We start from the raw sequence: 16529 nt of genomic DNA, 5'->3' as shown, positions 1-16529 counted from the left end.
TTGCTGAAAACTTACTCCAAACCTCTGGATGACCCCACTCAGCCATTTCATGTAGATGTTAAACAGCACAGGGGGATAAAATCGAACCTTGAGGAACCCCACATTGAAGGCTCCGTGGGGCCAAAGAGCACTCCCTCAGCACCAACCTCCAGAAATGACTATCCAAGTTGGACTGGAACAGTGTTATCAAGCCAATCGACTAACTTGTTAGTTGAGTTAGCTACTGCTCAGGCTCTAGTTCAGGCATAGGCAAACTTGGCCCTCCAGATGTTTTGGGACTACAATTCCCATCATACCTGACCACTGGTCCTGTTAGCTAGGGCAGCATTTCTCAACCGCTGTTCCGCGGCACACTAGTGTGCCGCGAGACGCTGGCTGGTGTGCCGCGACGTGCGGCGACGAGAAGGGCGATTTTGCAGCTGCAAACTCCACCTCCCTGGGCGTCCTATTTCTTCGCCCCTTCTAGTTTCCACAGACCAATCAGCTTTCATTATTTCCATTTTCCCCATGCCTCACGTGACAGGATCATCCCAGAATCCTTTAGCCAAGATGGCAGCCCCCAGCAGCTAATAGTGCCGCACGTGTGTCTCTTTTTTGGAAAATCGAGCGGACTTCAAGTAGCTACTTTTAAAATATTCAATCTCCATCATTCAAAAGGTAGTTTGTTGCTAATTCACGGAGGCATGAAGACCAAATCGTCCTCTCACAAGTCCGAGAACACGCACAGGGTAAGATACGGGACGGCGGGGTCGGGTGGGGTGGATTAGAAACCCGGATCTTTTAAGAACTCTGCAGCACTGACCCGCCGGAAAGCAATATTTGGCAAGTGTTTCTTACAGTCATAATTATAATATAGGGCGGCACAGAGTTAATTTTTGTAACTTTTTTAATGGTGGTGTGCCTCGTGATTTTTTTCACGGAACAAGTGTGCCGTGGCCCAAAAAAGGTTGAGAAACACTGAGCTAGGGATCATGGGAGTTGTAGTCCCAAAACATCTGGAGGGCCGAGTTTACCTATGCCTGCTCTAGTTCTACCCAGGTTGCTGTGGAAACAGTTCTAGATGCAGTGTTAATGGGAGTTACCTAATTATTCTATCCATGACTAGACCTGTGAAGATATTTCAACTCTCGCTTATTGCAGTATAAAACGGGATAAACACAGCTGAAGGACGGCATTTGCAATTTGTACAGTGACAGCCCTTCCATTACTCACAAGAACAAACTCCTTTGGCGCACCGTCATGGAAATGCAGCTCAGCCACCTCTGCTTCTGAAGCTGTCAGCCACTGCAGGGCCATTCTCAGCTGGGAATCCACCAGGCATGGCCCTATGTCAACATTTATGATCACCAATGCCTTTCCTATGTTTCCCAACCCTATTGCAAGCAAGAAAGAGGATAAAGATGAAAAGCCTAATACTCTGAGAATATTTTACTCAATGAATTATGGTGGCCCACGCACTCTTCAGGTAACAGCAATACAGTAAAGCCCTGTTCACACATGATCCGAGGGCCAGGGCTGAACAGGGGAGGTGGTCAAGAATGCAGATATAAAATTATTCAGGATAACAAAAACCAAATCCAACTGCAGTGAGTTCCAAAAAGATCTCTCTAAACTGCCTGAATGGGCAACAAAATGGCAAATGCAGTTTAATGTATGAAAAATCAATGTGGTGCATGCTGTGGTTAAGCAAATTAAATAAATTCTAACTTCGACATACAGGGGCGTACCCAGGATCAAAACTGGGGGGGGGGGCAAGAGAGGGGAAGAGAGAGGGAAGGAAGGAAGGGTGTGTGTGTGTGTGTGTGAGAGAGAGAGAGAGAGAGAGGGAAGGAAGGAAGGAAGGAAGGAAGGAAGGAAGGAAGGAAAGAAGGGGTGAGAGAGAGAGAGAGAGGAGGGAGGGAGGGAGGGAGAGAGAAAGGAAGGAAGGAAGGAAGGAAGGAAGGAAGGAAGGAAGGAAGGAAGGAAGGAAGGAAGGAAGGAAGGAAGGAAGGAAGGAAGGAAGGAAGGGGGAGGAGGGAAGGAAGGAAGGAAGAGGGAGGGGGGAAGGAAGGATGGAAGGAAGGATGGAGCTCCCGTCCGTCCGTCCCCCCCAGCTCAGGCTGCTTCTCGCCCTCCCCACGTTCCTGTCGCTGGCTGCAGCCGCAGAGGGAGCGGAAACAGCCCGATTTCGATAACCCGCAGCGACTTTTCCCCTTCAGTTTTCGGAGGGGAAAAGTGCGGGTTATGGTCCGTAAAATACGGCAAAAAAATTTTTGCTTCGGGGGGGGGCAGCTGCCCCCCTGCCCCTCGCTGGGTATGCCCATGTCGACATATACACTCCACTGTAGGTATCTAACCTGAGAAGAGAGAACTTCACTGATTCATCTGTCTGGCCAATAAAAATGTCAGCATTCTAGGACTTTAGGGAAAAAACTATTTCCAAAATCCCTAAGATGGAGCTGGGTCATTCCCATATTCACATGCTGCTTAGAAAAAAATGAATTGGAATAGCTTCAGCACAAGCCTCCCAAAAGCTGTTACAAAATATAAAGGTCATTATTTGAAACAGCCGAGGGCTGCTCTTCTGACACAAGTCTCATAAAAACTGACCCATAAATAGAGTCTTCTTACATCAACTACAGAATAATTGATACATCCTGTAAAGGTTACCTTCAATTGTATCTTTAAGCTCTTCCTCTTTGTCTTCTGTTCCATCACTGTAGGGGAGGAAAGTAGAATTAATGCAAAGCAGGATAATGTTAAGGTCTGCCACTTCAATGAGACATTCAAGGAAAACATAGTATGTGTGAGGGACAGGGGATATCGCGAAGTCCCTCCCCTCCTGAGTTCAAGCCCGTCCCCGAGCAAAGGGGAAAGCAGGGAGAGTTCCGATTCCAGTGGGGAAGCAGGAAGTCGTGTCCGAGGCTCAGGCAAGGTAGAGGAGCCAGGGTCCCAGGTGGGACAGGAAGGGGCAAGTAAGGGGGGAAGACCCATCCCCCCAACTCCAGAATTACGCAGGAAGAGGAGGGGCAAGAGGATGGGTCTGCCAAAGCTTTTGTGTTGGAGAAAGACGCGCCAAAAGCCATTAGGAGGTTCTGAAACCGACTGACAACATCGCTCCGTGTAAATAGCAATGACTTGAGCACTGTAAATACGCAGCACCAATAAAAGAATAAAATGCAGAGCTGCGTAGCGTCGTTACTCTGAAGTAGTCCACTCCGGCCACTGTGACAGCAACCTCCTAATCATTTTTGGGCTACTTTGGAGTTGCCGGGATGAGCGTGTCAGAGGCGGAGAAGTGGCGGCAGATCGCTGAGCAAGCCCAGCTAGAACTGCAACAGCTGTCGCTGCAGGCGCAGGGAGAATTGAAGGCAGCTAAAGAGGAGACTAAGAAGGTCCAGGACGACCGGCTACAACTTGCGGAACAGGTGAGAGAGCTCCAGGAAAAAGAGCAGCATTTAAGGGCGGTGGCGGTAGACCTCCAAAACAAGCTGGATGCAGAGAAAAACAAGGCGGGAGGGGCACCCCAAGTCCAAGTGCTGCCAGGAAGGAGAGCCGGGACCCTAGTAAGCAAGTTCAATGGAGACCCGAAGGAGTTTCAGGGCTTTGAGACTGAGATTGTGTATGCTCTTGAGCTGCACCACGATGAGTTCCCTGATGATGAGCACAGAGTAGCGTTTATTGTGGAGCACCTTACAGGGGCGGCCAGGGAGTGGCTAAGACCGTTAATTGCAACAAGGAATCCTTGCATGAAGAATGTCAAACTATTTCTAGAAGGTTTGAAAACGATGTATTCGTCCGATAGTCATATGGACCAGACTAAGGAGGAACTTCATAATTTACGCCAAGGAAATATGACAGTTCGCGCGTATTGGGCGAAATTCACCATGCTGGTGCACAGATTGGGGTGGGATCTGGAGTCTGCCCCAATGCAAGCGGCGTTTTACTTGGGGTTGCATGAGGAGGTGAAGGATGAGCTCTCGAGAGGTCCAAAGCCCAGTAATATGGATCAACTGAGCAAAGCGGCTCTGGCGGTGGGGGTGAGGCAGGAATCCAGATGGAGCGACAAGCAAGCAACGCGCGCAAAGCGGGCTTGGTTCCCACGGTCGCAGGAGAAGCCACTCCCTCAACAACCCTTTCAAGCCACGCCTGGGGCCAGTCAGGACCAGGAACCCATGCAGATTGATAGCGCGCGCGCGCGGGCTTTTCAAACCCCAGCGGCGCCAAGACGCAAGGAGGGAAGGGGTGGGAATTGCTTTCTCTGCAACTCCCCCCAGCATCTCGTCAGAGACTGCCCACATCGCAGGGAGTGGCAAGGAAAGGCGGGAACGGTTGTGCCCTCCCCCACTGACGCAGCACCACAGCAGGGAAACGGGAAAGCCTGGCTGCAGGAGACAAGGGGCGGCAGCCAGGCACAGTCAGCAGACAACAGCCCCAGCCCACCCACCCGCACAGAGAGGAGCAGAGCCAGCCCACCCCTCCCAGAGCAGGAGTGGTTCTAGAAGTGACGCTCACGCTCCCAAATGGCTATCCATTGACGGTCCTCGCCCTAATTGACAGTGGTGCCTCAGCCAACTTCTTCTCGAGAAACTTTGCAGAAGAGCACCAGATCCAGCTTCTGCAGCTGGATTTTCCTCTGCACGTGGCAACCATTGACGGCAGAGAGCTGCTGGGAGGGGCCATCACTCATCAAACCCCCCCCATGAGACTGACGGTTGGAAGGCACTCAGAGACACTGGCATTCAACGTCACCACCATCTCAGACCCCCCAATCGTTTTGGGCATGAGCTGGCTGGCGCGCCACGACCCCTCCATAAGTTGGCATCAGAGATGCATCACTTTTGGATCGGACTTTTGCCTGGAACATTGCATGCAGCACCAACCAGGGGAGGGGCCTCCGATAGCCACGGTGGCCACCATGCACGTCAAAGGGGGTGAGGCGATACCCAAACCATACTGGGACCTGCAGGAGGTCTTCAGTGAAGCGGAGTCCGACCACCTGCCCCCACACAGGCCTTTTGACTGCCAGATCAACCTGGTGCCTGGGGCAACTATACCCCCAGCCAAGCTGTACGCCATGTCAGACCAGGAACTGGAGGATCTGCGCGCTTTTATCGACAAGAACCTCAAGCGGGGGTTCATCAGAGAAAGCAAGGCAGCAGGGGGCAGCCCGGTCTTCTGGGTGGACAAGAAAGACACGCAACAGCGCCGTCTTGTGGTGGATTTTAGACGGCTGAATTCGGTGACAGAGCCAGTGGCTTTCCCCATGCCCAGAGTGGATGATCTCCTGACAGCGGCACGCAGAGGCAAGATTTTCACCAAGCTAGACCTGAGGGGGGCGTACAACTTGATCAGGATCCGGGAAGGCGATGAGTGGAAAACCACGATGTTCACGCCTCTGGGCTCTTTTGAATATCTGGTGATGCCCTTCGGGTTGCAAGGGGGCTCAGCATGCTTCCAGGCCTTCATGCACCACGTCCTGGGGTCCCTACTCTTCAGGAAATGCTTGGTCTTTCTGGATGACATCCTTATTTACTCCAACGACCCGGTGCAGCACGTGAAGGACGTCAGGGAGGTGTTACAGCGCCTGAAGGAGAACCACCTGTATGTGAAGCTGGAGAAGTGCAAGTTTCACACCAAGGAGGTGGACTTCCTGGGCTACAAGCTGTCAGACAAGGGGCTGGCAATGGACAAGGACAAGGTGCAGACCATCCTGGACTGGCACAGCCCCAGGACGCGCAAAGATGCCCAACGCCTACTAGGCTTTGCCAACTTCTACAGGAAGTTCATCAAGAACTTCTCTCGAGTTACGGCTCCCATCACTGACTGCCTGAGAGGCAAGCAGAAGTTCAGGTGGACACCAGAGGCGCAAGCAGCGTTCGAAAGCCTCAAGAGGGTGTTCGCCTCAGACCAGAACCTGTTCCACGTGGTTCAGGACGCGCCCCTACGCATTGAAACAGATGCTTCTGATAAGGCTGTGGGCGCCATTTTGTTGCAACTGGACGCCAACAGAGAGTGGAGACCCTGTGCCTTCTTCTCCAGGAAGTTGACCCAGCCCGAGCGAAACTACACAGTTTTTGATCGGGAACTTCTTGCGATCCACGCGGCGTTCCAGCACTGGAGACACTTCCTGGTGGGCGCCAAGCACCCCATCCAGGTGTGCACAGACCACAAGAACCTGGAGTTCTGGAGAACTGCCAGGGTGCTCAACCAGCGGCAGATACGGTGGGCGGAGTTCTTCTCGAACTTCAACTTCTCCATACACTACATCCCAGGAGAGCAGAATGTCAGGGCGGATGCCCTCTCCCGCAAGCCAGAGTACATGGAGGAGGAGGCGCCACCAGCCCCAAGGCACATTTTCCCCCCGTCGGCATGGTCCTGCGGAGCAGCAGTGGTGAGCGAGGCAGAACTCACAGCACTGACGGCAGCGGATGAATTTGCCAACCGCATCTTCAGAGAACTGAGAGGGGGGAGGGAGCAGGCAAAAGACTTTGCAGAACGCAGAGGGCTGCTTTTCTACAAGGGTGCGCTGTACCTACCCACCACCCAGCTTCGACGTACGGTCCTCAAGCAGATGCACGACAACCCTACAGCGGGGCATTTTGGAAGGGACAAGACCACTCACCTAGTCATGAGACACTTCTGGTGGCCAGGGGTGAGGGAAGATGTTCGAGACTATGTAAGGGGCTGTACCACCTGCCAGCGGGTGAAGGTGGTCAGAGCAGCGCCACCAGGGTTGCTGGAGCCCTTAGCCACACCACACAGGCCGTGGGAAGTGGTGTCCATGGACTTCATCACAGATCTGCCTTCGTCCAGGGGTAAGACTGCAGTGTTGGTGGTGGTGGACCTCATGTCCAAAATGTGTCACTTTATACCGTGTGCCAGGGCAGTCTCGGCAGAAGAGACAGCCAAACTGTTTGTTGATCACATTTTCAGACTGCATGGATTACCTTTAAGGGTTATTTCGGATCGTGGCCGCCAATTTGTTTCCAGGTTCTGGCGGCGGCTCATGAACCTCCTGCAGGTGGAGGTCAGCTTGTCGACGGCTAGACACCCGCAGACCAACGGACAAGCGGAGAGGGTCAACGCCATTCTGCAGCAGTACCTGAGATGCTACGTCAGCCAGCGGCAAACGGACTGGGTGGATCGCTTGCCGCTAGCAGAATTTGCCTACAACAATGCAGTGCACGTCTCCACAGGGGTGTCGCCCTTTAAGGCCAATTACGGGCGCGACCTCAGATCTTTCCCAGAGAGGGAGAGGGAGGAGGAGGAGGAGGGCCCACAGGCTGAGGATTGGGCAGAGGAACTGGAGACGGTGCACCAGCAGCTCAGAGAACACTTGGAGAGGGCCAAGGAAGCGTACAAAAAGGGGGCAGATCGCCACAGGCGACAAGGGGAGGTCATCAGGGTGGGGGACAAGGTGTGGTTGTCCTCGGAGGGCCTTCCCACCAGAGGGAGGTGCAAAAAGCTGGCACCCAAATGGCTGGGCCCCTTCACGGTCACGCAACAGGTCAACCCGGTGGCATACAGGCTGGCACTGCCAGAGGACATGAGGGTGCATCCAGTGTTTCATAGATCGCTGCTGTCGCCGTACAGGGAAAGCAGCAGGCTCAGAGACAGCGAACAAACCCCCGAGGGAGGGGGGGAGAGGGAAAGCAGGGAGCAACTCAATGAGGCCACGGCCATCCTGGATTCAAGGTGGGGGGTGGGGGGCCTGGAGTACCTCATGGCATGGGAGGATGCTCCACCGTCCCAGAATGAATGGGTCCCCGCCACTCAGATACAGGAGGAATTCTTGGTGGAAGAATTTCACGCCCTCTTTCCCCACAGACCCAAGCCCTGGCACATGGAAAGGGAGGGGGAGGAGGAGGAGGCACGGGAGAACAGCTCACCATGGCGCTGGGAAGCGGAGTTTGAGGAACCAGAGGATGAGGTATGGGTGTCGCCAAGATCCACCCAGTCAGAGGAAGGAGCAGATTGGCAAAACATTTTTACCCCCACCAGCTCTGACGCCACGGACTTTTTGGGATTCCCGTCCTCCCAGGCGGAAGGGGGGGGCTCGCAGGACTGGGGGGAGGTGTTCACACCAACGGGCTCGGAGAGCACCGAGTTTTTAGGCTTCCAGTCGTCACCGACACATGGGGGGGGCCTGGGGAGGGGTGAAGGAGAGCTTGGGAGGGGGGTGGATGTGAGGGACAGGGGATATCGCGAAGTCCCTCCCCTCCTGAGTTCAAGCCCGTCCCCGAGCAAAGGGGAAAGCAGGGAGAGTTCCGATTCCAGTGGGGAAGCAGGAAGTCGTGTCCGAGGCTCAGGCAAGGTAGAGGAGCCAGGGTCCCAGGTGGGACAGGAAGGGGCAAGTAAGGGGGGAAGACCCATCCCCCCAACTCCAGAATTACGCAGGAAGAGGAGGGGCAAGAGGATGGGTCTGCCAAAGCTTTTGTGTTGGAGAAAGACGCGCCAAAAGCCATTAGGAGGTTCTGAAACCGACTGACAACATCGCTCCGTGTAAATAGCAATGACTTGAGCACTGTAAATACGCAGCACCAATAAAAGAATAAAATGCAGAGCTGCGTAGCGTCGTTACTCTGAAGTAGTCCACTCCGGCCACTGTGACAGTATGAATTAACCAAAGTATCAAGGAATGATTGTGAAAATGGAAGCTTTGCTTCTCACGCCATTTTCTGTCACATGGCTTGTAAATTTCCAAGATAAAACTTTAAAAGAAATTCTACCTTTCCCTTTCAAATATGGAGTTTTCAGAAGGAGATGTTATTATTATTATAATACACTGAATTATATGCAATGGTTCTAATTACTAGGAGAAAATAAATGATTAAACAAAAGGGGAAACAGAAATATTGTAGGAAGCAAGCTCTTTTTTATGAAGAGATCATTGGAAGCATCTAGAATAGCAAGCAGAACATGCACAAAAATGTTGCATTTTACATGTCTGTCAGGACAGTCACACTGTAGCACAGTAAAATGGACCCATTCAGTATGAATTTGTTAAGGAAAATCACGATCAGGTGAAAAGAATGTGGGTAAAAAGTGTGTGGGTAATGAATCACATTTCATATATGCCAGTTTTCGGTCTTGAAAAATTATGACTTCATGCATTAATATATGAGGGACTAGCCTGATTCAATGTCTTGGTTTGACCAACCTGTCTGATGTTGGAAAGGATAAATTCTCCTCATACATATCTCCTTCTAAACCAAGACTGCTCCAGCTACTGCTGTTACCATTACTGCCAGGGGAAGAAGAGAACAGAGCTGAACTAGAAAAAAGTTAGCCCAAACCAGAACCCAGAACCTTCATTTTCCTTGATGCTCTCTGTCCAGATTCCTGAGCTGTGGCACCATTTTCTTCGTAAGTATACAAAAACACTTTGGGGGGAAAAGAGGTACAAAGAAACAAAACACAAGGGCACCTATTAACACTGCTCAGAAAAATAAATGTGAGTTCACATGGCACTTTTCTCCCACTGCCAAACGATTTCTGGAATCCTCATGTGCTGAGCTGGTCCAAGTCAGAACAGGTGCAACACAGCTTCAGCGATGCAGCAACTGACAAAGGAATAATTTGGATTTCTTATTGTTTACATGAATGTCAAAGTGCTGAACCAGTGCTAGTTTCTTTCGCAAACAGCAAATTCTATTGCTTGCATTCAATTAAATTTTAACCAGAGTAAACTCACTAAAATGAATGAACATACCTAAGTGCATTGATTTCAATGGTCTTCCCCGAGTAAAGATGGTTGAATGCCACACTCTAGAGCAGGCATCCCCAAACTGCGGCCCTCCAGATGTTTTGGCCTACAACTCCCATGATCCCTAGCTAACAGGACCAGTGGTCGGGGAAGATGGGAATTGTAGTCCAAAACATCTGGAGGGCCGAAGTTTGGGGGTGCCTGCTCTAGAGTTTCTTTACAATGCTGTTTCAAAAATCGATGTGTTGAGAGAAAAACGGTTTTGTGAAGGTATCTGAAGTCGCCTTATACCAGGCATCCCCAAACTTCGGCCCTCCAGATGTTTTGGACTACAATTCCCATCTTCCCCGACCACTGGTCCTGTTAGCTAGGGATCATGGGAGTTGTAGGCCAAAACATCTGGAGGGCCGCAGTTTGGGGATGCCTGCCTTATACTAAGTCACACAGACCATTAGTGCATCTAACCAGCTATTGCTGCCAAATGACAGTGGTGCTTCCAAGGTATTTTTTAGAAGTTCCTTGGCCCTCTTCTAACAGGACAGCCCATAAACTTGAGACATCCAGGACTGAAAATAATATTTGTGCTGAAAATCTGTTGTGATGGAGGTGGCTAGGTTGAGTCAGAGGTGTCTCTTCGCCTGGATACACTAAGCTCTGCCACTGGGGGGGGGGGGGCAAGGGCTCTGCTGCCATGAAGCGCCCCCCCCCCCCCCGGCCCACTATCACCAGCAATATTCCTACTGTAAAGTGTAAAGCCATCAAATCCACTGGGTCCTAAACCAAGCCCAGCTACTGGAAATGGGGCTGATCCAGGCTTCTCCGCTGTTCTTGGCAGAAGGTGATGCAGAGGAAAGCAGCCTTCCTACCGCCCTCCTATCATCTATTCTGAGCAGCAGGAGCAGCAGAATCTGAAAGCAGGGGTGCCTCTGCCATTCTGCTCAGCCCCACTGCTCTTGCCTTGCTCAGAACAAATCAATCAATCAATACCCCACCTTTTACCGTGACAAGGACTCAATTAAAGACCCACACAAGTGGTTTAAATTTTTGATTATATATATTGTGGTTTCATATTTTGAAATATTTTGAACTGCTCTGAGACCTCCGGGTACAGGGCGGTATATAAATTCAATAAATAAATAAAATGGTCTGAGGCAGCTTTTGACTTGTGTTTCTTGCAGGTGGAATGAAGGATGTCTCTTGTTCAAGGGCAACCAATCCAGAACTCTGCTGGGCATGCCCAAGGCCACAGGTGTGTCCAACAGAGCTCTTTGGATTCCAGCCAATGGCATGAAAGTCTGTGACACAATGTCGATTCCCTGCATATAAAACAACAACCATTTCTAAAGAATCTTGGGAAAAAATAATTTGCTAACTAAATTAAAAGCTGATTCTCAGATGAAAGGCATTGTCAGTCAAACAGTTAGTAAATCCTGATGGATAATTACTATTCTAAATAGCAGATGAAGATACACTCTCCACTTTATGGTGTACATAGGCAGGAACCTTATGACTGTAATCAGAAGTCAAGTGCTCATGTATTTCCCCTTCCTTCTTCCTCCCCTTACAGTTTAAATGGTTAACTTACTTGTTTGATCAAACCAGTTTGCCATATCTTTAAAGCAGCAAACCGGTCTGAGTGGGTTGTCCAATCAGAGATTGCAAAACAAGATCCAACTGTGATCTGAAATCCTGGTTTGGAGGGCTCACAGAAACAATAGTTTCTTAGGTCAGACATAATGTCAAACTATAGTTGGATCAAATCAGAAAGTCATTAAATCTAAGCATGGGACGAAAGGCAGAGGTGCACAGAATCACAGGCTGAATGCCTTCCTGAGCCCAGTTATGAATCTAGTTCATCTCCTCAACAAGAAACGTCCAACTTTCAGAGGCCATCAGTCCACAAACCAATCAATCCAAACAACCTACAGACAGTGAGAAGAAGGCCAGAAATGTATCTTGTGGCACAAGTGTAAGTGCTCAGAAATGATATTAGACTCCGCAGTAAAGTTGGTGCCATTTAGTTGTAACTGGAATTAAAGAACTCCAGGCTCCCAGGCAGTCTCCTATCTAGGAACTGATTAGACTCAGATCTGCTATATCAGATGCTGTATCATTTGTCTTTGGACTAGAGACACATTTCGTCATCCCATTCTCTAACGGAGCCTCCATCAGTCCATACTGCTTGAGCTTGCAAGGAAAAACTTCATGAGCACTATATCAACATCAAGTTGTATGCCAGGTATCTACTGTTGACAACATTTCTTTATAGAATCTAAATCAGTGTTTCTCAATCGGGGGCATATGAAGATCTCAGGCAGGATGGGAGTGTTGTTGTTTTTTTAAAAAAAAATGTGGATAGTGTGAGAAAAAAGTCACAAAAATTCAATCCAATTAAAAATTCAAATAAAATAATTACAGGAGCCAGGTTTGAAGAGGTGTGTGGGAGGTTTATGTTACCTAACCGTTTAAAAAGCTTGAGAAATACTGATCTAAGTCATCCTCAGCACCAGCTCATATCTGAATGGTCACACTTGGTTATGAAAACTGTCACTCACAGATAACTAACCCACAATAACCCTTTGTCTTTCACTGGTCAGGTTTGTTTGTTCTTTCGAGTGTATATTTAAGAAATGGTTAAATTTTATGTTTGTATACTCCAAAGATAGCTTATTATGAGTTGTTAATGTGCAGGCACTATTCTAGTTAATTGCTTTGTTAGAAATGAGCCTTCAGTGTTTTTAGCCAAAACGTGAAATCAGAGATGTCCCTGATTTAGTCACACATGCACCAGGAAAGGACAGCAAATAGCTTCAAAATAACCCAGGAAGTTCCTTCTCCAGACAATAAAGAAAGGACTGTCTGATTCATTTTGAAGCTGCTCTTTCATCTTGCAACAGTGTTCTGGGAAAATAATTGAGAAATCCAGGACTTTAGTGTAGCTGTGACCGGGTAGCTGTGGTACCAACCCAAAGGCAAAGAGGAGCAGCATAGACAGGAGGAGTTCATGGTCTAACTCAGGTTTAATTTCATTGGGGGGGGAAATAAATTACCCTACAAATGCAAATAAAGCCCGTCATTACTATATCCATATTGCATATAGAGGGGGGCATTGTGACTGAGCAACCCAGAGTAGCTATACTAAAGTGGGGGCGGAGAAAAAATTGTATATGAAAACTCTGTGGTGAAGTCCAGTGTTGTCATCCAGCCTCTTGGCTTATCAGGGAAATTATTGTAGCAGCAAAATGGGGGAGAAGTGATTGCTTCTCCCCCCCCCCCCCCATGGAGGAAAATAGGGGCATTCCTGGGTTGTGTTGTCATTGCTGGTATAAACAAATTGGTATATTGATATCAAAGGCTTAAATCCTTTTTTGCTCAAGAGAGGGGGTGTTATTGTTTGTTATGTGCTGATGATAATATTAAGAGTTGTTGTTATTCTGATTTATAAACATTTTTACCCATCCTTCACCATAAGGTCTCAGGGCATGTTACAGCAATGCAAAAATTCAGTATTTTAGCCTCCTCGCTCCCTCCCTCAACTGCCATCCCCGAAGGACCATCTCACTCCCTGAGAAAGAGGGGGGGGGGACTTTGCTGAGCTGCCACCATCTAGTTCCCAGCAGGGCCCCTTCTGCCGCCAGTTGCCACTGCACACAATTCTGAAAGCCCATATTGCCCTGAGGGGAGCAGAGAAGAAGCAGTTCCAGCTTTTGCTTTAACATACGCCTGCATTTGAAATGTATTGCAACGTTTAAAAAACCCACACTGCTATCTTTTGTAAACTGCTCTGCGTCGACTGCCTGAAAAGTGGCATAATAAATACCTTAAATAAATAAATAAATGTTATAAAACACAAAAGATGCCCTTAGAACAGTGGTTCTCAGTAAGCTAAGTACTGCAGACCCTGTTTTTCAACAGCTAAGCCATGGAATGCCTGCTTTTGAAAATGTTGTTCTCTCTATGGTAGTTTTTGTTATGTGAATGGTGCCACAGAGCCCACCCCTTCTTAGGTGGGTTACACAGACCACCAGTTGAGAACCACCGCCTTAGAATATACTGCTTGCTTTAGCAGTTTGCAATTGAATTTAACCGGCAGGAGCATCTGAACCTGGGCTGCGCAAAATTTTAAATCACTCTTTGGCATCTTCATTCCATCTGAAGTACCTACCACAAGCGTTCTTCCACCAAATATGGCTGGGTGTTTGTGGCCCTGCAGATCTTCCTGGGCTACAACTCCCATCACCAGACCCCTGGCCCTGTTGGCTGGGGCTCAAGGAACCCCAGCAGCACCAGGAGGGCTACCTGTTCCCCATCCCTAGAACGCAATATTGACAGCCCAAGATCCATAGAGAAAAGACTTTCTGTTAGGTAACTGCTTTACAGCAGATGAAACCTGAGTTTTTCTATGGTTTAAGAGTTGCATTGTGGGGGGAAGTAGAGCTCTTGTGTCTTTAACAGTAGTCTGGCAGGCAGAAATGCAGGTTAAGCCTTTGATTATATGGAAATACAATTGTGGGGAAAGCTTCATCTGTTTACATTCTGTCTGTCAGACACCTTATTTCTAAACCTGTGGTTTAATAAATTGCTGGAAGCCGCCCAGAGTAGCTGGGGCAACCTAGACAGATGGGTGGCATATAAATAAATTAATATTAGTGTTACTACTACTACTAGTAGTAGTAGTATTACTTGTGTTTTGCCCAATTTATTTTTGGGGCCTCCACCCCAGCCACAAAGAGGATGCAAACTTGCATTTGCAAATTTTATCTAACTTTGTCATTGACTGCAAAGGAAATGGGGGTCCCAATCCACATATAGCATGCTGGGCCCAGAAAATATTGTAAGGGCGCCCCTGCCTGGAAATGCCAAGCCAACATGAGTTACAAGTAGGAGAAATGCAGCTGGACCTTCCACTAAAGATGTGTTCTCTTTTTAAAAGTTGCTTGTAAAATTAGTACCCTTTAAAATGCCTACAGAATGATTCATCTGATATTTGGGAAGTCGGATGTTGTGGATGGGCACTAAATGTCAGGATGGAAAATGCCAAAGTTACAGGCTGCAGAAAACTGGCTGAGTTTTCCACTGATCGGGTTGAGAAATGATGGGGAAATAGATGAAGAAATGGAATTAAAACAATTGTGTCATGTAGATCTCTTCTTATCACAGTAGTTCTACCACTCCAGTCAACAATAAGTCTCCATTGCCTCGTTTGATCTGCGTTGAGATTCTTGCAGTGAGTTTATGTTTTGCTCCTGCACAGGCACATCTTATTTAAGCCATACATTATATTATTTACAATGTTTAACTCTGACCGAGTCACATCCCATACAAATAATATTTTGAGGAATTTTCAGAAGTCACACTTGTATACTGTGATTTAATTACAGTAACCATGTGTGAAATTTTAATGTAAGGTTAATTTCCCCTTATAACACCAAGATTACCGTGGTTGCTCCCAAGGGCAAGAATTGCTTGATTTAAGATTTCTTTTTACATAATGGTGTTTAAAGTTTCATTTGCTTATGACTTGTGTTTTAACTTTTTGACTATTGAAAATAGTATTCTCCCAAAGCTGAATTCAAGCAAAAACTGAAACTTTTAAAAAAAAATGCAGGGCTGAAGGATAAACCGTATCATTAAGGCTGTGAGCATGTACAAAAGGTATTTTAGTTACCTATCACTGAGGTGGAGAAAGCTGCTATTCTCATCAGGATGCTCATCTTCAAAACTCAGGTTGGACCAGCTGCCAGTGCTGTCGTCACCAGTGCTGAGACTCATCTGCTGGCTGACTATGGATTCAGCAGAATTAAACCCTTCTTTTCCCACAGAGCTAGATAAAGATTAAAATGATAGGATCACTATTGTGTTGCATATAGTTCCATGGCGCTCCCAGTTTGGCTTTCTGCCGCCCCCTACTGTTCCCCCCACTGGGGGAATGTGGATGTGCTGATTAAGATTTGAAACGGAAATGTGATGCTGGGGCCTCACAAACAAAGCTGCAGGAGACCTTTTTTCCTCTGAGCAAGGAGCTCCTTGACAAACTTTCCCCTGCCAACTGCTTAAAAAATGCATCAAGACCTAAATCAACTACCTTCAGTTTGTAGAAAATGTAGGAAAGGTAGGCATTAAAAAGGGAGGGGGGAATCTGCTCCATTCCAATTACAAATGTAGCTTCAGCTGCCATCCATTCTAAAATCTTGACTATAAACTTTGACTCTTCGTCGCATTATTCTTCCTCGTCTGCAATCCTATGCATATTTACACAGAGCAAGCTCCATTAAATTCAGCAAGACTTACTTCTCATTTAGAATGCACAGGATCAGACTGTAACACTGAATAGTTGCCTAACAAAGCATCTTCTGCCAGCTAGTTTCAAAATGCTCGTTTGGTTCTTCTAGTTTTAAACTGCTACTCTGAGCGTGACACTTTCTCAGAAAAGAGGACCAACAGCCTGCCCTGCCCTGCACTTGTCTTTTCCCTCTCTGCTCCCTCTATTGCCCCTGCAAGCTTGTTCACTTTCAGGTCCAATATTGCTTCGGAGTGAGTTGCCCACAGTTCTGCAGCGCCATGTCTTTGAAATTTGCACTAATGATTCAAACAATCAGAGGACATAACAGTGTGATGGCAGCAACAAAAAAGATGATGCTATTCTAGGCTATATCCACAGAAACAAAAAGATCCCTGTATTGCACAGGGTTGGACTAGATCAGCCTTTCTCAAACTTGGGCCCCCAGATGTTTTTGGCCTACGACTCCCATCATCCCTGACCACTGGTCCTGTGAGCTAGGGATCATGGGAGTTGTGGCCCAAAACATCTGGGGACCCAAAGTTGAGAAACACTGGACTA

The 16529-nt window shown here is 48.1% G+C and overlaps 1 protein-coding gene across 2 annotated transcripts in view; it reads right to left on the bottom strand.

The window, feature by feature from the left end:
* Positions 1-2649: 2649 nt before the first annotated feature.
* AKAP11 (A-kinase anchoring protein 11) overlaps positions 2650-16529 on the bottom strand; it is a 39737-nt gene continuing 25857 nt past the window's right edge. Inside the window, exons 8-9 of one of the 2 annotated variants that reach the window (XM_060278071.1) lie at positions 9143-15512; positions 2650-2696 (exon numbers count right to left, since the gene is read on the bottom strand). In XM_060278071.1, coding sequence (XP_060134054.1) covers positions 15353-15512 — 160 coding nt within the window. In that variant the 3' untranslated portion in view covers positions 2650-2696; positions 9143-15352. Of the gene's footprint in view, positions 2697-8599; positions 15513-16529 lie in introns of those variants that run through there. The other variant, XM_060278070.1, reaches the window with a different exon arrangement.

Source organism: Zootoca vivipara, chromosome 8, assembly GCF_963506605.1.
Source record: "Zootoca vivipara chromosome 8, rZooViv1.1, whole genome shotgun sequence".
NCBI classification, from domain to species: Eukaryota; Metazoa; Chordata; class Lepidosauria; order Squamata; family Lacertidae; genus Zootoca; species Zootoca vivipara.
The sequence above is the reverse complement of the archived record's forward strand: the minus strand, read 5'-3'. Positions and strand labels throughout refer to the sequence as shown.